The sequence below is a fragment of the Phoxinus phoxinus genome (assembly GCF_949152265.1).
Source record: "Phoxinus phoxinus genome assembly, chromosome: 22".
Classification (NCBI taxonomy): domain Eukaryota; kingdom Metazoa; phylum Chordata; class Actinopteri; order Cypriniformes; family Leuciscidae; genus Phoxinus; species Phoxinus phoxinus.
The window spans coordinates 15,623,718-15,650,377 of record NC_136897.1 but is presented as its reverse complement, the minus strand read 5'-3'; the positions used below and the strand labels follow the sequence as shown (position 1 = coordinate 15,650,377).

The following is a 26,660-nucleotide window of genomic DNA, read 5'->3' as shown; positions in this document are numbered from 1 at the left end:
TACCTCATCCTGTGATGCAGTGACAAAATCAATCAGCAAATATTCCCTCTATTGACAAGCAGCAGGAGAGGCCATGGTCTGTTGGTCGACACATTACGGTGCACACACAGGGACGCACACATATCATTGATCTTTACCGACCAAACGCGGTAAAAACAGCCCATTGCCCCTTTGGGAAGACACATGGGCTTGATGAATATTTCATTTTGGTGAAATTGCATCATATGCATTAAACGGTAACATAAAAGGAGAAAAGGGCTATTTGGGAAATAATCTGGTACGATCGAATCTTTTATGGGTGGAATGAATGAATTTATGATGAGCCTCAGGTTTTGCACTCTTTAGTCAGGATTCTTTAAGAATAGTTGATTGGAACAGAAAAATTCTGTCATAATTTAATCAACCCATATGACGTTCTTTTAACCGTGAAATACAAAGGAAATTCCATAGAACGGAAATGTTTAGTGACCATGGCTGTCAAGCTCGATTTTAAGTGAACAACAACATAAATTTCAGTCTGTTCCCCACACAATGAATTCAAAAGACTTTGAATACAGTGAACAAGTTATATGGTCCACTTTTATGACGATTTGTTTTTGACCTTAACAGCTCCTGGTCCCAATCCACTTTCATTGTATGTATAGAGAACATTCTTCACAACACCTGCAGAACGAATAAAGTCATACAGATTTGGAATTGTTATTTTTGGGTGGACTATTCCTTTAGGCATACACGCGATGCCAAAATATAACATAAGTGATTTCAGAACAGAGCTACTGATGTGAGAGTAAAAGTGGAGTAAAACACAAGAGGATACAGAAAACAAGGGATATTAACTGCACTCAGAAGAGCGAGAGATGGACTTTTATGGAGTTCAACGGCCATGTGGAAATAAGCAATCCACTTACTGAGAGTGAAGTGTAAAGTTCACAGCGCTTGTGTCAGCCCATCTGCCAGTTACGCATCAGAGAGTTTTATCCGAGACGAGATCAGAGACCGCCTTCGTTGTGCCCGCTCGGCCTTTCTTGCTCTTGCTTTCATTCTTTCACTTTTCCTTATATCTCTCTTTCTAGCTTAACCTCTCTTGTTTACTAGTTCTCTTTCCCCTGTATCCCCCATTCCCCTAAATTAAGGTTGTGCACCATTCAGAACTCAATTGGGAGTAGCAAACATGGTGTATATGACTGAATTCAAATTAGTAATAATCGGTCACCTATAGAAATTTGTATGATAGGCTATAATATAATTTCATATAATATAATATAGTGTGTGTGTGTGTGTTTTTTCCCCAGAATGCTCCAATTTCAACGCAAAGTCTTCGAGATGGAGCCAAACAACAAGTAGTATAGCTTAGTAGACAAGTAGTAGTTTGTAGTAGTGACCTAAAAAATCCTCTTCATGAACAATTTGTTGTTTTGGACAAATGAAATTCACTTTTTGTTTAGTTTCTTTGATATGAACAATTGCAATTCCTCTACCTACCATTCCAATTCAACATCCTGTGGAGCATGTGGCCAACTAACTACAACTCATAAATTGAAAGAGAGTCGATTGTTAAATTCAGAATTTTGCAAGCATGAATAAAATACAGGAGACGTATGACCGGCAGCCACAAGGGACCCATTGAAATGCAATTTCACATAAACAGATGTCATATATTAGAGAGAGTGAGTGAGTGTGAGGGAGAAACAGAGGGACAAGAGGGAATTAAAGAGCAAAGAAGCTTGCAACAAGAGCCAACTGGTCTTCCGTCTGTCCTGAGAACAAAGAATCATCCGCAGCCTGGTCTGGAAGACAGACAGACTCTTCTTCTTTCTTTTGTTGTCTTTTATTTTATGAAGTGTGGAATCCATCCCGCTCTCCCCCGAGCTGCATGTGTCGGCTGTGCATGTGTGTTTCTGCGTCAGAAAGCTTGGGAATGATTTAATCATAAGGAGGCAGCAGGAAGAGCCAGAGAGACGGAGGAACGCTGAAACGCGAGCCCTTTCAAACATCTCCCCTCAAACAATGACCGACACGCAGCTCCTCCTTCTCTCTATCTTCGCTTTTACTGATGAGAAACAATGAAGAAGGCAATTTGCCGTGAATGCAATCATTTCAGCATTGAAAGGCTATTAAAATGGGCTCCTTCACTTCTGAGCAATTTATAGAAATAGGCGCACAATGCCAGCCTGTCGAACACAGTGCTATTATTGGCTTCAAACGGGGCACTTGTGCTGATTTCAAAGTGAAACATGTTATTATTTAAAATAATCAAAGAATAAAACTTTCCAGATTTTCTCTCACTGGATGTTTCTGTTCACTTAATGAGCTGCACTATGGCAATGAGAGTGGCATTTTGTATATTCTTTATGTTTGGGGTCTAAGAAACCCCAATGCTGTATGTGTAAAAATTAGGGGTGCTATCAGTGATAATATATTCAACATTACAATAATTATTAGATATTAGGCAGATATTAAAATTCAAAAAAACATTTTAACAAAATAAAAAAACCTAAACTCATTCATTTAAAATGCTTTTATGATTTAAAATGCGTAAGGGGGGGGGGGGGGGGGATTAACCTTCATTTTCCATTTTAGTTAATACTTTTCACTGACTTTTAAACAAAGCCAGATATTAATTGAATATTTACTCTGAATGTTAATGAAAATATTGTTTCTGTTTGGGGCCAATCTGATCCCTATAGCTAAAATTAATATTTGCATTATTAATTTTATATTTTTTTTTCGTGGAGGACACATAATGAATATATATTTAGATATTTTGTTTGCAATATATAGAAATATCAACCTGGTGGAATTTAAACAGAACATGAGGGTTAAAGTGTATCCTCCCTTCTTTACTTTCCTCTGCCCCCATCTTTTCTCCTCTTCAAGCCCATTCTATCTGAAATGAATATCTGTACAGTTGAACGTGGGATGCATTTATATGCCTACATAAATAGACAATGTGAGATAGACTGACAATGTGATAATACTTCATTTCATCAATTCCCTCTCTCCAGCGCCCTTATCTTTAGATTAACACCTCTCTAGCTCTCAATTTTTTCAAAGATGAGCCACTGATTCCCCACTGGCTACAACATTGACAGCTTAAAAAGAGAAAGAAAATTCTCATTACAAACAATCAGTCACAGTCAATGTTCAGGCCACGTGAAGGTCAAAAAAATCATCTTTTCATTATATTTTTCAGCATTAATTGAATTCAGAGATCAGAATATGACTACAGTAACTAAAAAATACATGTTTCACTATCTGGGAGACATAGGTCATGTCTATTGCTCTAGTTATAAATTTAACTCTTATTGTAACTCTAAACCTAAAAGCTTAATCAAACCATATGCGATGTAGACATAATAAGACCGGTCAGATAAAAGATCCCGAATGAGATTACAGGGACTTTCCCGTTTGTACTCCCTCAAAGAGACAAGATAATTTGAAAGCACAGAAAATAAACACTTAACATGAATTTGTCCTGAATCACTCAGTGTACAAATGTGTGAAACAGATGTGTGCACGCAGAGACTGTGGGAGACATTTCAGCCCATATAATCATTATCAGCCGAGTGTGAGCTTGCTCATTTCCAAGCAGGTTTCAAGGCGCGAGATGTCAGATTGATATTTATGAAGAATACGCAGATAATTTGAACCTTGCAAAGGTCAGAGAGCCATTTCAAATTAGCTCAAGGGGAACATCTGTGTATAAATGCAGTGAGGGTGAATATGTTAACTGATGCTTGTGTCTGGCATGAATCACACTGGCAACACATTTTACACTTTTTTCCCCGTCTCTTCACTTGTCCACAAAACTATCTGTGTTTCTAATGTCACAATCCATCCATCTAAAAGCTTTTGGCTGGTTCACTTCACACAAATATTCACTGCACTGGATGGGAGCTCATTAAAGAGAGGTAAAACTTGATTCGGTTTTGCACTACAAAGGCTCAAATCATGCGGATGCAAATAAATGCAAGAGCGAGATTAAAAGAGAGAAGTTACTTCAAAGTAAGTCTGCATGTGTGTGTGTGTGTGTGTGTGTGTTTGTGCTCGAATAATCATTCCCTCTGGTGCTTGAGCAACAGGTTATCCCAAAATCCTCTCCCCGGGCTCTTGGCCTCATTGCCAGCAATTACACTGCTAATTTACACCACTTGGAACACGGAGTGGCGCACACACACACACATGCAATGTGGGAGACAATTGAAATATGTATTACATTTTCCTTCATAACTCACAAACAACTACAATATCTAACTGCCATCTCTTGGTGCAAGAAACATAAATGTGTGTCAGTATATGCACAAATGAAAGCATTCAAATATGTTACATTGATTGGTGGCACGATATTAACCCACAATATGCCAGAAACTCGCCTTAAAGTAATAATACCAATACTTTATTTTATATTTCTATACTATTAATGTAATATTTAAATGTATATACTTAATATAATACTGAATAATTATAAGAACCCTTACAGTATATGGTGCAAATAATTTAATCTGTAATGCAAAAGTAATCCATAAAAAGTAACTAACGCAACTTTTTTAGGGCATTACTTTTAAAAGTAACTTCCCCTCCCACTGGTGCCTACCAGCAAGTGTTATAAAATAAGTATATATAGCCTAGAAATAAAATAAATATAATTTAGAAATATGGGGGGGGGGGGGGGGGGATATGAGAAAAATACTGGAAAAAGCTTCACCTTTACTGAAGTGAATAAGAGTTTTCTCTCGTTTGTTTGCCAAGTAATTTTGGATGTTACAAGTGTCCCCAGGACTCACTCAATATGCCAAATCAGTAAAAAAAAAGTTTTATGCACGCAGTCACAAACACATTTTTCTCTTTATACTTTGAGATAAACTAAAGTTAAATCTGAAAAATATACAAGAGCACCAACCTTTAAAAAATACTGAAAACATTTTTTTGGTTTCCTTGTATACGTTGACGGTTGATGTCACAAAGTTAAAGTTAAATTGGACAAATGTACATTCAACATGATATGCAAACCCCTTGTGCTCTCAACTGGGTGGGCAAGATTGCTCCACTTCAAAGAGATCCTCAGAAGAGCAAAAGTTGGTCTAATAAGATGTGACTTTTAATAAAGTAAAAACAATCTGCTTGGTGTGAAGCTCAGAGCCTGGGACTACAACTATCTGCTTAAAACCCACAGACCAAACATTAACATCACTCCCTTGTATAACAGGCTTAAACCGAATGTCTCGGCTTAAATGTAGAACAAGTCTACAGAGGGAGCGAAAAACAGACAGAACGAATGAGAGGCAATTGGTAGAAAGAGGGAACACGCAAACTCATAATAATTCATCTGAGGCATACATCAACTGCATACGTGCATGTCATTCCCAGAAAAAACAGTTTTCATTGGTGGTTCTGCGCAAAGCAATAATGCTTCAACAGAGGTGAAGAATATATGTACCTCTCACAGGAGCACATTTTCTGGCATGTGCTACCGTCCCATATGGTAGATGTGTCAAGTCCAACACAAATCACAAAGTGTTTCAGTGTCCGCTGCCAAGCTCTCGGATACTCCTCGTTTCGGGGATTTGAACTGCTCATAATTAAGAAAGGAGACCTCCAGGCCTGGTGGGACTGCGCTCAATGACCTAATTTGATTTGAAACATTAGCCGGACTGGTTTTCAATTCATTATTATTTCTATGCAAATTTGAACACCGGGGAAGACAGCCAAAAAAAAGTGAGCTTGGCTTCCAGGCTCCTGCATTGTGTTCAAGAAGGAGCCTGTCGAAAGTCTTTTATGGTTAAGGGGAGAAAAGGAGTGAGAGGTCCTTAAGAGAAATGGACAGAGAGAAAAAGGGAGAGAGAAAATAAAAAGAATAAGCCACATTTTTCTCAAGAGTTCATTAAATGACAAGTGGAATGGATTAACCTTACATTTTCCATGTAAAATAACAGTGAAACTGCCTTTACAGACATTTATAAGAGGGAAAAAATTCCTTAAACCACAGATTTTAGTGATTAAACTTTATTAACAAGATACAAACAACAACAAAAGTATAAACTAGTGCTCACATAGAAGTTTACGAAATTAACTAAATTAGATTTATAATATAGGCCCAATATGGCTTAAATTAATTAATAACATGATACGCCAATCAATTAATTAATTGAATTATTTAGAGATATATTTGATGAGTATAATTTGTTGATTTTTTTTTTTAAAGTGTTATTTTAAATTAAATACATAATTTTAATTTATTTTTATACATTTATCCTATTGTTTTAAAGTTTTTGGTACAATTTTTTCTCGAAAGAAATTCATATTTTTCATATTTCAAATTCAGAATTTCATATATTTCCACAAAAATATTAAGCAACACAACTGTTTTCAACATTGATAATAATAAGAAAGGTTTCTTGAGCATCAAATTGGCTGTATGGAGTAAGACTGGAGTAATGGTGCTAAAAATTCAGCTTCACCATCACAGGAATAAATTACATTTGAAATACAAAGTTATTTTTTTTTTTTTTTTTTTTTACTGTGTTTTGATCAAACAAAACCAGCCTTGGTAAGCATAAGAGACTCAAAAACATTAAAATAACATTTCTATCGAACATTTAATTTTCATATATTCTTATAAATCAGACAGAAATTCCACCTTCTCTTGCAGATATAAGAACTGTTAATGCCAGACATGACTCAAGTCATGTGGTTGAATAGAGAGCAGAGGGATCTGATTAAATAAAGCAAATCAAGTCTTCAAGGGGAAACTGATTGCACAGAGCTAGAGCAATCAGCAGTGGTCATGGCAGCTTACATGTTCGGCTCGACCTTTGCTGCTGGTTTGGGTTATTTTTGCACCTAATAAATCAGTTACATAAAATAAAACAGACTTTTATAGCCTCTGATGAGTCATCAGAGCCAAACTAATTCTAACTAAAAAACTAGAGTCATGTTAGCTAGTAAACTTATAAGTAAGTAAACTGAAAAAAGCACTTTGATAAGGTAATTCGTGAAAAAGGATGGAAATGTATGGATCCCAGAACATAAATGGAATGGAATTAATTGCCATGGATATTAATTATTGAAGTGTTTCAAAGAAGTCTCTAACCTGATTAACCTGAAACATGACACTTAGCTGGGATTTGCTAATGACACAATGCCCAGCACATGCCAAATGAGACAGTGCTGCTAATATGTGTGTGTTTCTACTAGTCTGCTCGCCACACAGGAGTAGGCCAAACAACAGATGGTCATTAAGGATTAAACTGAACTATGTAAATGTTGAGTCGAGCAGTCAAGCAAAGCGCTCAAGATCAAAGAGCTTATAACGCACTCACTAGCTCACAAACGTGTCACGGTGACTGACCATTGACTTATATTATTTGTATACTATATTTTATATCCCCTACTAAAAATAACTTTACCATTGACGTGTCAAATCTGACTTAATCCATGTCTGATGTCCATGTACGATATTATGACGATTTACATTTATATATGTGAATAAATGTAATTTATTTATGTGATGACAAAGCTGATATCTCAGAAGCCATTACTCTAGTCTTCAGTGTCACATGATCATTCAGAAATCATTGATTTTAGATATTTAATTTTGATTGGTGCAAGAATCATTTCTTATCCTTTTTAATGTTGAAAACAGTTGTGCTGCTTAATTTTTTTTTTTTTTTGTGGAAACTGATACGTTATTTTTTTGTGATACTCCACAAACAGAAGTAATCCCACATTATGTCCTTAATGATGATAAAATCAGTCACCTATGCAGATTATTTTATTTTATTATTTTATTAGCAGCACTTTATGGAAATTATACAAATATACTACTCAGCATAATTTGTGGGACATCAATAACGAGCAGGTCTTTGAAGATGCACGACGATGACTGCGTTTCGGTTTCCGAAAATAGCTGAACATTTTGCTGTCAGAGACGAAGTCAGATCTAAAGGATTTCAAACCCTAGTCCTGTCAAAGCCTGATGTCGAAGCCTCCTTAATGTTCGCACAAACACTGACGCATACACACAGCTTTGATCAGTCAGGAACAGAAGCACGACCTCTCTCTGACAATGAGAGATTATTTCAAAACATAACCGTGGCGGTTTTTCGCATTTGCAAACATTTAGCTGAGACAAACCTTGAATTAGAAGTACCGTTACAAAGGTGTCATTCACATTTCAAGGAAATGGCATCAATAGAACATCATCACGATGTTGTTATGGAGTGCCGGATCGTCTCTTGTTGAAACTTCATGACTGTGAATGTTTTACTGGCACTTGCTAGAGAGAATTATGCGTATTATTTGTGATGACACAATGGACAGGAGACAAAGCCGGAGGTCTCAGCTCTCACTTCACTAAAAGCCGCTGGAAAATACATTATAACAGTCTATTTCCTCTTTACAAATGGAGCAATATTAATATATTTCATAAAACCTCCCCAAAGATAGTTTTACCATATGGAATGTCCCTTACTGGATCACAAGTGCTCTATAAAGACTAACCCCAGTGGATCCAGGCCTCTCCGAATGTGTGCGTGTCCTCATGGCAGCCCATTGTACTTGCGCAGCAAGGCCCGTCGGCTCTACAGTCGATTGTCTGCTGTCATTAATCAAGTCAGACAGTGCATTGCCTTCAGCTAATATATGCACAAAATCCCAGTGGCTAACACGGTCACTGCATTACAATGACCTGGACTTACAGGAGAATCTATGAAAACTGCAAGTGAAAATTCCCCCTCGGTTCATGTCTAATTCACATAGTTTTAACCTTAATCTGAACCTCACGTACAATGTTAAGATTTGACTGCAGAAAGGTCCCTTGATATTTTAACTGTCTAAGAAAGAAGCTAACTATCTAACCAATCTCACTACTTCAAGTGTGCAGTTGAAGATGACTTTGAAGAGCACTCTTTAGGCATTAACTTTTGGAAGAATTTAAGAAATTGCTAAATCTTTAAATCTTTTTTTTCTCTCCGTTTTAAATACTAAAAAACGTGCACCTCTGATTCACGGGATAAGCTTTATGAGGGAGATTCTAAGGATTCTTTTAGAAATGTACTGATCCTCAACACGTTGATATGGTTAAGTGCACTATTGAAGTGTTAACTTTTCAGTACATGCACACAACATCAAATATTCTACTTGCTGTGTATATTCATTATTCATACTAAAGGTGCACAGCTTGCAAGTGTGCTAACATTTACAATTCAAACAAGGTATTGGGAGGGACTGTTGTCAAGGTGAAGTTGCCATCTATGGCAACCTAACAGCAAGAGGCAGAGAGAGAGAAATAAAAAGGGACAGAGAGTACGAGAGACTGATAAAAAAAATTGATGAAAGAACATAAAAGGCAAAAGAAAAAGAAAAAAGACTAACAGCAGCATCATTTGGTGTCGTATTTAATATTTGGAAATTAATTTATAAATAATGGAATGAATGAATTGACAAAATAATAATTTTGAAAATGCAAAAAAAAAAAAAAGTCATGAAAAGTTGCCTATTCAGTTAAATGTGGGGAAATAACTTGAAATATATATATATATATATATATATATATATATATATATATATTAAATATAGCCTGCCATATGCATGCATATGTGTGTTTGTGTGTGTATGTATGTGTGTCGCAATTAATCGAATTTCTTTCCGAAAACAAACCAGTGTAAAAAAACGTTTAGTGTAACACACACGTATATGCGATATTACTGTTCTTACAGTATTCTTGATCGATTAAGAAAAAAATCGATTAAAAAAATCAAAATAATATACAAGTAAAAAAATTAATAAATGACACAGACACAAATAAATATTAATAAATAATTTAGTGTATGTCTTTATATGTTCACAGAGACATACATTTCTATCCATAAAAAAATGGAACTGAATAAATATAATATGCCATAATTTCTGACTAAGGTCCTTTCACTCACAGTGAACCAATTGTTCCCAGACATTCCAGCAGCAGACTGTGTAACATATGACTAGATAATCAGCATGACAGAAGTTCTGCCTTACACACGTTTGGCACCGACGTCGCACTTTCACACTTCGAGCAAATGTACAGGAGCCCCCAGTGCACATGCAGACTACACCCAAATCCACCAGCATGGTTACACCCATACACACAAGCACAAACACATGGTGCACATGGTAAGCGTTCGCCTCAGGCCAGGAAAGCATGATCGCCCAGCATCTGCTGAGTCTACCACCCAAACACACACACACACACACATACACACACACACACACACGCGCGCGCACACACACACACACACGCACACACACACACACACACAAGCACACACAGAGCTCAAATGCCATCTGATGGAGAAACAAGAGCACATCCTTATCCAGTGCCTGTCTTACTCCCCATGGAACCATATTTCAGACCTATTCGTTGTGTAAGTGCGCAGAGGAAAGACAAATGCACACAGTATAAAAAGAGGATTAAGTGGCATAGAGCTCCTTCAAGGAACAAGTAAAGAAAATAAAAGTAGGCTACTTCTTCAAAGCAGCTAGAGAGGCAGTTGAGAGGTTCACTCAACATGTTTGAGCATGAGTAGGCTCTCCTTTTGCCAAATGGCTTGATCATAGTAATAATAATGAATGATGGACTTGTTGGAATGCACAAAAAACACACACTCATGTTTACTAAATGAGGTTGTTGTAAATGAGGACATACCATACTGCTTGTGATTCAAAATAGGCACCATATTGGTTATTGGCTGAAAAGATTGCGATTTTGTATTTTATTTTTAAAATGAATTTAGATACAATATTTATTGTATTGCTAATCACTATTTATTGGTTAGCGGCCATAGCGAGACTAATCAGAGATAATCTTAATATTGGTACATACCACAATAACAGCAAAACAATAACTACACATTTTACAGCTGAGTTATGAGTGAAATCTGATCTTTGGTTAATGGAACACGTTCATATTCAGAAAAGTGTACGTAACAATTGATATATAAAAAAACACATTTCAGTTTTAGTGTTGCGTAGTTACTTCACTTTGCATTTGTAGACCAACATATACTTTTATTGCTGTTAACTATTAAGATCATTATAATGACATAAAAATTTACCTAAACCCTAAATCCACCCCTATAAGAAACATTTTCGAATTGTTGCAAATGAGAACGGCACCACGCGTCCCAAAAGGGAGGTTTTGTTATGCTTAGCTAACTTCAAGGGACAGATTTGTCCCCAAAGTATAACTAAGATAAACCCACAAACACATACATTTGTTTAATTAGCCATCTAAATGAAGACAATGTTTTTAAATAAAGCTAATTATAACGACTAACCCTATCCGAACAGCAATCTGACCTATAAAGAAATGAAATAAAATAAATATAAAAGGTGTCTACCTTGCAAATGACAAAAAGCCTCTTTTAATTAACAGGAAACATACATTTAAATTGGATCCAATTCGCATGAAACAATTAATGTAAATTAATGTCCAACTGAGGTCAGATTGCATTTAATACCTAGACATTCAAGAGGTTTGACAGAAAGACAGACGCACACACGCACGCACGCACGCACGCACGCACGCACACACCATTATTTCAGCTCAAAGTGTTGTGCTTTAGTTGAAAACACATTTAACAGTTTTATCAAAAGCAACTGTTTGTCGAATTTGTAATTGTCCCCAAAGGGGTGATTATTTTTATTATTTTTTTCAGATTTAACTAACTTCTTAGGACAATTATGTCCCCTAAGCAAAAGTAACCCACATACAACACACTTCCAATAAACAGTGAGGGTAGGACTTTTAAAACATATTATTAGAGAAACAAATAGCTCTGTCCTGATTAGACACAGATGCACTGATGAAATACGCGTTGGTTTAATAATCTGCTCCATAAAAAGAATGCAGTGATAAAAACTATACAGGCTAGCCAGGATGATGTCATCTTCACATACATCTCTCTTTCCCATCTCAATCTTTTCTTGCTTTTCTCTTTCTTGACTTTCTTAACCGGCTTAGTCTTTCTCCCTAAACAGCTGATGGTAGCCGTGAATCATTAGGGCCGTGTTTCCTCGGAGCGCAGGAGAGAGGAATGCTTTAATAATGTGGGGCTGTGCGTCATATTTGTAAGGCTGTTTCACACTAACACTTCAAAGGCTTTAAGGAATAGTACATCCAGAAATGAAATGTCTGTCATCATTTACTCACCCTCATGACATTCTGTTATATATGCTGTTAATTTTCAATGGAACACAAAAGCAGAAGTTTTACATTTATCCTGAACTGTCCCTTTAAAACTTTTAGTCTCAAATGAAATTTTTTTAACGCAAAAAAATATTTAATGACTTAATTTAGAATCCAAAATGCACATTTTGAGACATAATATTGCAGCTTATTGCAGCTTTGTCTTTATATTTGACTATAGTCTTGAAAGCAAAGGAAAAGGATGCCAGTGTTCCTTGTTACAAATGGGTGGGAATTAATATGTGGATTTAAAATCTTCTGTATCAAATGCAGTTTTTGCAAGTTCACAGTTGGCCTTTTTCCCTTGTACAATAGACTCTCTCTTTCCCTGAGTAGTCTCGCTTGGCTTCACTTTACAGTGAAAAAAAATGTTTTTTTAAATGCTGATGCAAAAAGTATATGTATCCAAATGTGCTTATTTTGTTTATGTTGTATTGCAAACCACTTTTGCTTCTATTTAGGTGGGATACGGGTAAGGTTAGTGGAGGTATGGGTTTAAGGGTGGGTTAAGGGGTAAGGGTCAACAGGTGTAATTAGATATAATAATAACAGAAATTAATTACAGCTGTAATTCCATGCAGATTTTTAAGTACCATATAAGTACGTATGTACACAATAACTGCATAGTACCAAATTATTCATTTAAATGTTAGTAGTTGTAGAAGAAAAGTGGTTGAAGACACTTAAAATAAAGTGGGACCCTATCATTGCCCTGTGATGTCATCGGCAGGATGGTGTCAAATATCACATGACCAGTCAAAACAAATTTGAATGCTTTCAAGTTCAAAATCAGCGACTTTTGCGCTTTGCTGGAGCTACAAGGATATCATGTCAAGAGATGAATGCCTTTCAGCCTTTGAAAAAGGCATGACCTCGTACCGGGGTGACTCCAGTTTCATACATTTAGAGGTAACTGCCAAATCTGAGACTCACCTTAGGTCAATAAGTGAAGGCTATCTGTATTCTCTTGTATCTTGGATTCCTTTGAAATGATCCTCGCACAAGTTTGTTTACATTACCAATAATCTATCATAAAATCCATGGAAAGAAGCCACGTCTGGTTTTGATTTTACACTCCCCGTGGCTGTTGTATATGTTTGGGTGGGGATGTCAGAGCTCAACAGCTGGAGACTCAAAGCACGAACAAGGGAAGGCGGATTGTTCCGCTTAAAACTTTTCATTGGCTCATTGTCCTAATGCAGAAATAATTATTTTGGACTTCAAACAAACAGGACTGTCATGGATGATAAGAACGGTATGAGGCTTTGGCTGAGATTTTTCACAATTTCTCCCGGTTTTGGGATCTAAAACAAGGCCTATCTACGAAATATCTGTAGAGATCTGTCAAAAACATCAAGAGATGAAACTGAAGAAGACTGAATCCTCCTCAGATTGTGTTTGTTCACGTCTCTGGGGGTGTCGTGTTTGATTTTTGACCATTCTCACCCTCATTCGTTTGCCTTCTAGTGTGGTTGTCACGGCACCAGAGGAGTGTGAATAGTCCCATCACCCTGGAAACCAGAGCTATACACTTCTCTTTATATGAGTCACTGAGAAAAAGGCAGCATTCTGAATGAGAGTCGCTTTTTACATTCATGTTTCCGACCTTCTTACAAAAGCACCTTATTATACTTCACTTGTGAAAAAGTCTCTTCTATAGCCAATGTTGGCTAAATAAGCGAAATTCACAATTCGTGTTTTGGCGTATTCCGTCAAATTGTTTTTCTTATAACGATTTAGGTAACACAAATAATTTGTTAACATAAGTTTACATTAGATTTACATTTACCTTTCTTCCATAGGAAAAAAATTATATGGAAGTCAATGGGGTCCATCATCTGTTTGGTTACCGACATTCTTCAGAATATCTTCTTTTGTGTTCAACAGAAGAAAGAAACTCATAGAGGTTTGGAAAAACTTAAGGGTGAGTAAATGATGACATAATTTTCATTTTTGGGTGAACTATCCCTTTAACTAATACATTAACTAATGTTAACAAATTAGACCTTATTGTAAAGTATTACCGCGGATTTAAATATGTCCTAATACACACTTACAGTCTCTGATTTATTTGGAAACTAATAAAGTAATTTGTTTACAGCATTAATCTCTTTTCTGTTCAGATAAAAGGCACAAAGTGTATTCGAGTGTGTACTGTGTATGTGCGAGTTACACGAGAGCACCTGGTCTGTGATCACAGGAAATTGGAACTGCTTCAGTTATCCTATAAAGAGACATTTCCTGTGCTTTCATTTAAGATAGAATGATTATCAGCGGCAGAAAGGCCATCGCTGCTTCCCTGTCCTCCGTGAAACACTGAGCAATCCACGTATACATACACATGACATGCTAACACAGTGGTGTGAAGTATTTGAGTTAGAGTGACCACCTGGTTATTGCTCTGTTGCAGGACAGTATAGATGTGATTTTTCGGGACAATGCGGGACACGTGTGTGAGAGATAAATTTCATGACATTATACTATAAACATTGATTTTTACATTAATTGGAAAGCCTATTTGCGTTTAAAATCGGGACAAAACGGGACAAAAATCGGGGCAAATTTTACTCTCTACTTTAATATGTACAGTATAGTACTCTTTACTCCAATACGCTTGTGATCAGTAATACACAGAACCTAACTTTTTCTGCAGCAGTTTATTTTTTCTACAAAGGAAGTGACAATGCCATCTACAGGGCATTGAAGGTCCTATATTTTCCTCACAAATCAAGGTTTTTAAGAACTTTCTACACCTCTGCTTACAATAACCGCATGCATCACTAATATACTGTGCACTCTGTTTACTATGTTGACTACATTATTATGTTTACAAAGACAACTAAAGTGCTAAATACATATATGTATGATCAGGTTAACTGCAGTCCATCTGTATTAAAACAAAACTGATCTAAAATGAAGGCTGGTGCCAAATAACACTCCAATAACATCAAGTCTGTCAAGTTTTAAAAGTGTGCTTCTACTGAGCATAACATCAAATGCACTAAACAAATACAACAGTGCCCTCTGTTGACACAATAAAGAACAACAACCATCTGTTCATAAATTCGAAAGTGTAGATTAATGACAGGATAATGGGCAGGGCAATAATGACATATTTTGTATTACTGTAAACTATGTGCATGTGCGTGTTGTTTGAGAAACGTTTACATTGAGACTAGATTATAACATTGTTATAGTAAATAATGAAATGAATCAAGTAATAATGAAATTCCTTCTATAATTATTTTATATAATTTACATTTAGATATTTATGTATGAATATTATATTTGTTTTTAATATTCTATATGCATTATAATTAACAGCTGCTAAATCCTCCTAACTTAAGTATAGATGTTAAGTCAAGCACAGCTTACAAGCCACTTTAATAAAATAATGTTTTAAATGTTTGAAGGATAACCTTTCAATTCTGTCATATACTTTTTATTTCTCAACTAGGGTTTTGAGACCTGACCTCACAGCCATGATCAAAATCTTGTTTTTCCAGAGGAATTCCAGAGGATAGTCACATGCATCCATTTAAAGCTCATTCACAACAGAACCGTTTGCACACAAATGCAGTTTTTTAATGAATGACAGCCATTTGAGGGGTCAGGAGGAAAAAAAAAACAGGATGGTGTTGAGAAGAGCCAAGAAGTTGAGATCAATTACAACTGTTCTTGCAGCTTCAAGAACAACCCACACTGCTGTAGAGAGTAGGTGTAAAAGTTATCCGTGTAAGTGAGATGACAGAGACAGAGACAGAGAGACAGAGAGAGAGAGGGAGAGAGAGAGAAAGAGAGAGAGAGAGAGAGAGAGAGAGAGAGAGAGAGAGAGAGAGAGAGAGAGAGAGAGAGAGAGAGAGAGAGAGAGAGAAAGGACAGTTTGAAGTGATAGAGGAAAGAAGTGAAGCTGTTTCCCAAGCTGTTTTAGCATGTGTGCGTGTGCGTGTGTGTGTCCATGCCCAAGTATATTAACAACAGTGAGCATAACCCTGCTGTGCACACTTAACAATTGACGTCCCTGGGACACTGAAAACACAAGGACGAAGCCTACAGTCAAACAACAGTGTAGTCAAAGAGCCTTTCATTCCCAGTGTTACAGCAGTGTCGCAGAGACACAGTGCCTGCAGACATTTATTCTCTTCACCTTGAGATGGATACAGACTATAGATGGATGAATACTATACAGAGACCAATAATCGGTGTTCGGCATACATACTATACACACAGATTTACACGAATGATCAGATTTATACATGTATAGCATGATCTCTATACATTTAATCTATAAAAACTATAATAATTGAGCAACCAGCTATATATATATATATATATATATATATATATATATATATATATATTTATTTATTTGTTTTAAAAATCTTCATGTGCATCCAGTATGAATGGGCATGTGCATCCAGGCCCTTCTGGCCCTACTACTAAAAAGAGTTCATTTATGTCAGCTGGTAGTATGTCTGCATGGCACAGTTTCATGGAATTCAAGTTTTTTGAACCCTAATAGTGCAATGTCCAATGAAATAAAAGAGCACTGTTCGTTGTTCGATACCAGTATTGAGGGGAAAGTTAGCTTGAAGAGCTTTCAGAAGTGGGCGTTTAGTGCCAGCTGCACGAGATGGAAGACGAAAAAGGCCAAATTTGGACTAAATGCATTTTAATGTAGCATTTGATACGCATGCATTCCATGCATTTATTCTATCACTTAACTGGGTGTGGATTCCAGTGGCACTTTTAGGCTCTTGTGTAAGTAAATTGGCGGAGGTGATGAAGACATGATCTGGGTGTTTAGCAGCTGCAGCTGGTCTGGTCAGACCAAGCAGACAACTGACCCTGAGCTCAGGGACAAAAAGAGAAAGTATTTACCTTTTTTTCTCATCCAGACAGACACACACACACACACAGCTCACTGCCAGCTATAATCTCTGATCTCTTCCACCAACTGCACTGCTGCCCTTTGTTTGCACACATCACTAGTCTTTACAGTAGAATAACTCATTTCATCCATTTCATTTCACGCCACATTGATCATCCAGTTTCACATCTCATCATTGCATCAGCGTTCTATCTATCTATCTATCTATCTATCTATCTATCTATCTATCTATCTATCTATCTATCTATCTATCTATCTATCTATCCATCTATCCATCCATGTATTAGATTATCTATCCAAGCATCCTCCATCCATCTATATATTAGATTCTCTAATCCATCCATCTAGTATCTATCATTCATCTATCCATCTATCTGTCAGTCCATGTGCCAGTCCAACCATTTACATACCTGTCTGTCTGTCTGTCTGTCTGTCTGTCTGTCTGTCTGTCTGTCTGTCTGTCTGTCTGTCTGTCTGTCCATCCAACATGTTTTTTCCTTTATCAACATGCAGTAACACACTAAAGTAAAAGGTAAGGCATACAGTCATTTCATCGAGAGACCCTCAATGAAATCTGGACATATTTGAGACATGCTATACCAGGTGTAAACAGGACCCTGCGTGGTCACAGGCCTCTTAACGTGATAAGGAGTGTTGTCAGATCCAGACTGTGGTGTGGCATGTTGTTGACAGTGAACTAAAAGAAACTTGAAAGGAGCAATCTGCATAATGTCAACGGAAAGGAATCCAGCTGTTTCCTATTAGAGCATGATGTTGACCCATGACTGAAACACGTCTTTCACTGATGACAGCAAGCAAGAAATAACTAAGCCACCAGCGCTAAAAGATGAGAGTTGAAGTCTGAATGAAGCATGGGGTATAGATAGAAAGTTAAAAAGGACAAGTATAGATTTTGAGTCATTTTGCCAGTTGTTGTGAAAGATGTTTTTAAAAAATCCATCAAAATAACTCTTTTAAAATGATAGACTGGAATTTAAAAGCACTGGTATTACATCAGAAGGATCATTTGATGGTGATGTTTCAAATAATAGATTGCTCAGAAACATAAATTAGTTACCAAAGGTCTAAATAAATGCATGGTGATAAGAGTTAGAAGTGAAGGTGATGTGACACCAGTAATAGCCCTCATCCTGTCATTAATGTCCTCTCTTTCTTTTACATACATTATAATGGAATACTGAAAATGAAGATCACTATGGTAAAGATGGTACCCAAAAGCTGGCACACATACACACTCCTCTGTAATCATTAGCTCTAAAGCTTCACAGACAAAGGGATGAAAACATTCTCCAATTACACCCACTCCAGCCCTATTGAGCATCTGCTATACTTTGAAGGTGTTAAATATGAAGGTGGGATAAAACCAAACCCTAGAGATGTTCTATTCTTCCTGTGAAACAAATGCATGTTCAAATGCACCTTTACTAAAGGAAGCCTCTTGATACGAAACTCTTCATGCCAGAGAAGCTCTTCTCCATGAGCACTATCATTGAAGGCGAGACCTGCACGTCTAGTTTTTATAGGCAATTGTGTAACAACACAGCATTCAACAGCAATTACTGGCTTAAAGTGGTATGTCCTATGATCAGTGGATCAATTTGGTTTATATAAGAAATATTGCAGAATGTTGATTATTTATATTCAAGGGGTGTCTTTATTTCTAAAAAATATAAATGGTGAAGACAAGAATGGGTTATTTTATTCAAGGTCTACGAGTTGGTTTGCTTTCTAAGACTGCATGTATTTGATCAACATACAATAAAAACAGTAATACTGTGAAACATTATTTACAATTTTATATTTGTATATATTTTAAAATGTCATTTTTAATTACAGTAGGTACAATTTTCAGCAGTCATTAATCCAGCCTTTAGTGTCACATGTTCCTTCAGAAATCATTTTAATATGCTGACTGATGCTCAAGAAATATTACTTATTATTATCACAATTGAAAACAGTTCTGCTGCTTACTTTTTTTTGTGGAAACCATGATACATGTTTTTTCAAGATTATTTGATGACCATTGTAAAAAAAAAAAGAAGCATTTACTTGGAAAAGAAAGTTTGTATATATACTATACACTACCATTTAAAGTGTATGGGTCAGTAAAATTTCTTACACTTTTTGAATACTTTTCTAGAAAGTTCATTTGAAAGTTTGGGGTCTGTAAGTTTTTTTTTAAGGAATTGAATACTTTTATTTAGCATTACATCAATAGTATTCAAATCAGTTTTTGATATTTTATTTCAAATTAGAGATTAACCTCGGTTTCTAATACCTGCTGTTACTTTCATTTGTGAATCCAGTAGGTCTCAGTCTGCATGCATCTGAGCCACCCCACCGTTTCCGTGACCACAATGGCAAATAAATTACCCTATCATTACACCCAATCAAAGACAACCACATACACATGCAGTCACCCCAACCCCCCAGTAAAAGTACTGTTTGAATCTGAATGGTCAACTTGTTATTCATCTGCATGTCTATAGTATAGCCCATCTATTTACAGAGGCCCCAAATATCCATCTTCGGTCAAAATAACCTCAAATGGCAGCATAAGCAACAAAACCCCAGCTCATTTAGTTGATGAGTGGAATAAGCGTTAGCAGGCAACAGAACTGCATCTGGTTAGCACTTCAAAGCACACAGGGAGTGGATACAGTGATTTCGTTCCATTCGAGGTGAATGTGTTTTAGCAGCTCTGTAGAACCATGCTAATCTAGAAAGGCCCAGTTGTTATGCTCTCTTGCCCTCTTTGTACATGTCTGAGGAGCAGGGTTTGCCTCTATTTTCTCCTCCTCCATGACTGCCTGAAAGGAGACTTTACTTTAAAGGCCCATTCAATGTGCCAGACCGCCCTGATGGATTGGTTTGGCCGGGCCGCTTGTTAACACACTGAAGGTACTGTTATGCAGATTGGAGCAGGTTACTGGGAGGACAGAGTCCAGCAGCTTTACCTGCAGCTACAACTGCATGATTTAAAATAATAATAATAATAATAATGTTATTTGCCTTTTAAGAACTGGTCAAGCACAAGAGATGAAAACTGCCCTTTATGGCTAACTCTGGCTCAAAACATTCGTGAGAAGGAAAAAAAAGCATTGACATAATTTTTCCTTCAACATGTCCCTATATGGGCTCTGTAGTCAGCAGAATCTTCCCGTGAATTTCTCATTGCACCTTATGCAAATGCCAGCACTATAACGTGGAATTAATTAATATTTTAAAACTATTTAACTCCTCAGTATATTGTCTTTTTTATAGCAAAAATGTTTGCATTAGCATCCATGCATCATTAAGTGTGTGTCATGCTGAATGCTATAGAAGTCACCATCAAGGACTTACTAATTATCAGAATTGTCAACTTTCAAAAAATATTTAAAATGGAAAACAGGATTGCTGATTTCAGCAAAAATGTCAGGAGCACGGTCCATTTCTATTTGAGATTAAACCACTGGTGTAAGACATTGCTGGTGGGTGACAACACCACATGTATGCCTGCAGCAAACTATTTGTCTGTTGCTGCACTAAATTAAGAGCTTTGACTTTGGCTTATCACTTTATTGCATCTGTTGTAAAAAAAATTAATGAATTTTAAAGACTATGGCACACCAATTACACACATATTGAACCTTGGCAACACAAGTGCACTGTGACTGTACATACATTTTTAATGATGAACAGACTCACAGTTGAGCTTTTAGGTGCTTTGGAATTTAGACACTTAAACAAATCTGTTGAATGTACACCTATAAAACAGGCTAAATGTGGACTGATCAACTTTATCCCAGCTAAAAGGGAATTAGTTCAGAGAACATTCAGAATGAAGGCTTTTATAACTTGATGGGAACATTAGCAAAATGTATGTGTTCTAAGAAACAATTTTGTTGGTATATTTCACCATTTACAAAAAAGAAAACAAATATATGTGGTATAATATAGGACAAATTCTGTATTGCAACCCTAAAATGTTTTTTGGCAACCCTAAAACATGGATTTAATCATCATGACAGAGCATCTACAACCTAGAGCTGCATGCCAACCTGGATAAGTGGGTCATATAAGCTGGCTGATCAGATAGCAAATACTCAAAGCACTGATGCTAATAGGGGCAGTAATGAGACTCATTAATGGCCCGTTTCCACTGAGCGGTACGGTACGGTACAGTTCGGTACGGTACGCAATTATTTGCGTTTCCACTGTCAAAAGCTGTGAATGGTACCATAAAGCCGAACCGTACCGTACCACTTTTTAGGTACCCTTCCATTGGGGTACCTAGCACAGTGGAACGGTACTAAAAGGTGGAGCTAGATCACTGCAGGACGTTGATTGGTTGACAGAGAATCGTCACTTGCGCGTGCTACAAGAGGAATGACAACATAAGAAGCGCCATTTTTTTATATAGTTTAATATAATACTACTATTACTGTATCACGAAATGTAATTTTAAGAGTTTTTCAGGCGAGAATGTAGTTGTTTAAAGCTCAAATCTGTGGTTTATTTATAAAGATGATTATTTTTTCCCCCGGTTGTGAGATCCATGTGTTCAGCGGGCGCTCGGCGCTCATGTTTCCCGGCTGGATGAGCCTTTCTTCGGCTAGTTCGTCGCTGACTCCGACGGTAGTGGTTAAACATAAGATATAATTCGTTTTGTGTAGACCTAACGGGCGATCTTTGGTCTCGTGAATATATAATGAGTTTTTGGCTGAGAGCTAAGTTTAGTTTCATATTAACGTTATTTGTGTTTACTTGTAAAGATAGCGCTGCATTTGGATATTTGACTGAATTGTTTGCTTTATTTCTTATTGTATAGCTTCTTGTACTTTACTTAAACTTTTATATAGGCTATTATTGATAAAACTGAAATTTTACTAAAAGAAATATGGTTTATTGTCATTTTTTATTACAAGATTATCACTGATGTTTATTGCAACATTTGTACAAATGCATATATTGCCTGGAATATGTTTATTTTATTTATTTTTTTAAACGAAAAGAGGTAACGTTAGGGTTGTGTTTTAAATTTCGTTTAGTTATAAATAGAATAACGTATAACGTGCAGTGAATAATCAATATGCGTTGCGCATGAACCACATTTGTGTCCCTATATGTTTAATTTATTTAAATGAAAACGAAAAGAGGCAGAGTGGTGTTTTATAACATATTTTGTTTTATTGTTGCTTAAAATGTACATACCGACTGACAGAGATAACCGGAGTAGCAGCGCGAGCTGAGTGACGCTTTTTAGAACGCGCTGTACCATTTGCATGTAGGAGTCGCACATGGCAAGTACAAACTTTGCGAACTTGATATTGAGAAAAGCCTAATGTCGGCGCTTGTCTTCTTGTGACAAACATCATACATGTCGAGGAGCAAGAACTAGATCTGCTGTATGTCATCCATTGTAGTTTACTATGTTCTTCTTCGCGCGAAAATGACGTAGATCGAAACACCACGCCTATCAAGTAAGGGTACTGTTGGCAGTGGAAACGCTTGCCAGATCATGGTTAACAGACCCGAACCGTACCGTACTGTCCCGTACCGTACCGTACTGCTCAGTGGAAACGAGGCATAAGAGTACAAATACAAAAAAGCTTGAGTAGACATTTCTTTTATAAAACCCTCTTGGTTTTATAGAATGGTGGAGAAGGATGGAAAATAGACCCCAGCTCCAGCAGATATTCCAACCATCTCATTAATATTTAGATATTTATGAATATTTCAGGACATTTTAGGGATTGCAGATGTTAAAAGTGTTGGAATAGGAGTTGATGCATGGCTTTTTCATGTTCACCAATTCATAAGACCCCTGATCTACCCTATTACTTTTAAGCAAGTCCCTATATGACAGATTAGTTAATTTGATGACCATCTTGGTGATGCCGCAGGACAGATCTTTTCTAGGCAGGCATACAAGTGCAGCTCCCATCTAATCGAATGCAGAAAGACAGAAATAACTTTTACTATTCATTTTCCTACACATGGTGCATCTTTCTCCCTCTAATGTGGATTATTAGCTCTGGTGTAGATCATTTTCCAACATGATTGTTACATAATAAAGGGTTTTTCCAAAGAATTTGATGCCTAGGACCCCCAAATATGATGACTGTCTTAAACTGTGATTAATGTCATGATTTCTGATCAGTACTTAGAAATACTAATGATCAGTATAGAAGAACTTCGCTGTAAAAATCGAAAGAAAAAAACTGTCCTCTCACTTTCAACTGCTTTTTCCCCCCAACAAATTACTTAACATGCAAAAATTTGCAGTGTTGTGGAAAGTTACTTTTAAAAGTAATAGCCTACATTTCAACATTGCGTTAGGCACCTACACCTTAATTGCTAAACTAATTGCGTTACTTAGTTACTTTTTATGGAAAGTAATGCATTAAGCTACTTTTGCGTTACGTTTTCTGATTTGGGTAGGCCTTTCTTGTTTGTTTTCTAATAAAACATACTGGTATATTAAAAAAGTCCTAGTTTTGGCAAATGTAAAGGCCCTTCACACCAAAAGTGAAATGAATAAGCCTCAGGCTGAAGGAAATGCAAATGCACGCCTGTACATTAGAGAGTGCAGCCCGAACAAACCTTTCAGCTATTTGGCCATTCTGGCCACAAAGAATAGGATGCAGTTCAAACCTTTCAGCTTCAGCAGTAAAGACACAAATATGAGGTTTATATAAAGTCGTTTTTGCTTGTTAGTATGGTTGAATTGGATCATTGAAGGTCAGCAGCAAAGACATTGGGTAATAATTGTGACTAGACAGTGTGTGTGTGATGTAACTGCATACTTGAAATTTTGTAAGTATGGACACCTGCTCTATCTACAGCCAGATCATGGTGACATTTTACTCAAACTCAGTTTCTCTCTCTCTTTCAAAAACACAACCAAACAGCAATCTGCATTCAAATATGCCTTTTCACGGTCTTCATAAAAATCTTTAGGAGCTGTTGTTTTGTGAGACCCCATAGTGTGCCATAGGTCTCCCACTCACACACAAAGACCCATCTAAAGAACTATGTTACAAATGTCCACTTTAAATTTGTCTGGAAGACCTTTAGTTTTATTCTAGGACTGCAAAAGACAGGCAATTAAGGGCACATTCCAGAGCTGACTGTTGCCCTGTAATAGTTTACAGCAATGGAGAGCAAGCAGATCAGTTCTTTTTACCCTCCATCCCAGCAACCCCTTTCCTCTATAGAAACGTTCTTGTCTTTTTATAAAGCAAATAGAGAAGGGCAACATGCTATAACAATTGCTGATTTGACTAGACATTTTTCTCTTTCTCATTTTCTTTTTCTCTCATTTAAACATGCACTTTAGATGGTTACATATTAAAGAGCAACAAATTATTTCATACACCCACACTAACATTATGAAAATGCCTCAGTTGTTGAAGATAAAGGGAAAGTTCACCCAAAAAAAAAAAAAAAATCTCTCATCATTTATTCACCCTCATGTTGTTCCAAACCTGTATGACTTAAATTTGTCTGAATAACAAAAAAGAAAATACTTTCAAGAAATGTTTTGTCCATCCAATGAAAGTAAAAAAACAACGACAATACTCTGAGTTTCATTGTATAAAAATATAACTATTTCATGATTTTTTTTTCTTTTCTTTTTGGGTTCCATGGAAGAACTCAAGTCATGCAGGTTTGGAACAAATTATTATTATTATTATTATTTTGTGGAGGACTATCCTAATTTATTTTGATGGTTATTAGATGGGGTCAAAAAGGATTCTTTTTTTTTTTTTCATTTTAAATTATTTTCATATTACTACCAGGGACGTTTCCTCCGAGGAGGTAATGTCTCCTCAAAAAAAAAAAAAAAAAAACTTGAAGAAAAAATTGATATTACAAAATTAAAACAACACAAATATTAAAAAATTTGACATTAAAAGTTTAAAAGTCACTTGTTTTTATAAAGTAGCGCTGTTTTCAGGCCATTTTCAGGCCAACATGATATATATAGGCTATATGTATATACACAGTAATCAACTTTTGAAGTGGATCAAAAAAGTTCAGAATACAAGAATGGGTATTGTTCAAAATTCATGTATAACTTTGAAGAAAGGTTTTGATCCACTTCAAATGTTGACTAGTGATAAAAGAGGAGGAAAGTCTGCACATTTGAGATATATATATATCCTTTTTAAAACATTACCCCACACCACTGATTCTTACTAGGCTATAATTTTCCCCCCCACCAAATTCGAACCAGTCACATCCTCTGGTTCACAGTGTGATCCAGCAGAACAGTCCAACTCAGTTCTGAGCAAGAAACTAAATGTTGGCTTTTGGACTCGCCCAAGCAAAAATGAAGCCTGAATGTCCTGGAAAGCATGAATAGCTAGCTTAGTGTACACTGTTATCTTTGTGCATACAGGTCCTGCAAATTGACGGCTGGCTCAGACACGCACTGTCAGCTCTATTCAAATTCTACTGAATCCTCCTGGTGACTCTATCTAAAGGCAAAGAACCTCAAAATTTCCACTAAACATTTCAAGAACATCCAATACTGACCAAAACAGCAACAACAAACCTTTAAAACTAAAGGCTCTCCTGCACCAAAAGTCAAGATAATATCTCATTCTCTACATAATGCCTGAAGTAAAATAAGAAAAGGTATGTTTGGAGCAAGTTGGGGTCTCACCTCCATTTATGCAGAACAAAGCCAGGACACTGCTCTCCACATACGGTACAAGGTTGTCCTCTTTCTAGGCCATCAAGCACAGTGGGCTGCAGAGGTTAAAAAGAGATACAAGAGTTATTTATATATAAACACAAATTATGTTGTACATCTTTGGACAATACATTGTTATATAAAAGCATAAAGAACATCAAAATGTAAAAGAATACATAAGCCATATGTCTAACCAAGTTGTGTTCCAAATTTAAAGTTGATATCACAAAAATTTAAGTTCCCATGAGATATTGTTTAGGCGCAGTACCCAAAATAGCCACCGGGTATCACCTGACACCTACATTCCACTGAATTTTTTTGATGCGTTGTCTTGTCACAAAATAATTAATTTCGGTCACAGTATAAATTTTATCACAAAATAACCAACAAACATGGAACTTTGAGTCGAAGACATTTTAAACGATATGTGAACATATATGCAGTACAGGCTGCAGTGCACATCACTGACACTTTAAGTATAGTTTGCATGGTATGGCATTGTTTTCACATGCATACTAAGGGTCTGTTTACACAACACAGTTTTCAACTAAAAACAGGAAACTTTTTATACGTTTCTGTTAATTTACCCGACAACAGCCTTTTGGGGGCCTGAAAACTTTTGAAAACGAAGCTAGTTCATGGAGATCTTCCTACCTGCAGAGTTCAGATCTAACTCTGATCCAACACACCTGTCTGTAAAGTGCTCCATATAGACCTACCGGTAATTAAGCTTCCATATTTGAAAAATTAGATTTTTAAAGGGTCTGTTATTGACGTAGGCATAATAGATTACACTCATATACAAATCATGATCACAATACATGTAAACATGTCAGTGG

At 36.5% G+C, this 26,660-nt stretch overlaps 1 protein-coding gene across 4 annotated transcripts in view; it reads right to left on the bottom strand.

Annotated features, from left to right (window-relative positions):
- prickle2b (prickle homolog 2b) overlaps positions 1 to 26,660 on the bottom strand; it is a 78,780-nt gene that overhangs the window by 51,074 nt on the left and 1,046 nt on the right. For 2 of the 4 annotated variants that reach the window (XM_079596999.1, XM_079597000.1), the window contains exon 2: positions 25,792 to 25,877. In XM_079596999.1, coding sequence (XP_079453125.1) covers positions 25,792 to 25,877 — 86 coding nt within the window. Of the gene's footprint in view, positions 1 to 25,791; positions 25,878 to 26,408; positions 26,519 to 26,660 lie in introns of those variants that run through there. The other 2 variants (XM_079597002.1, XM_079597004.1) reach the window with 2 other exon arrangements.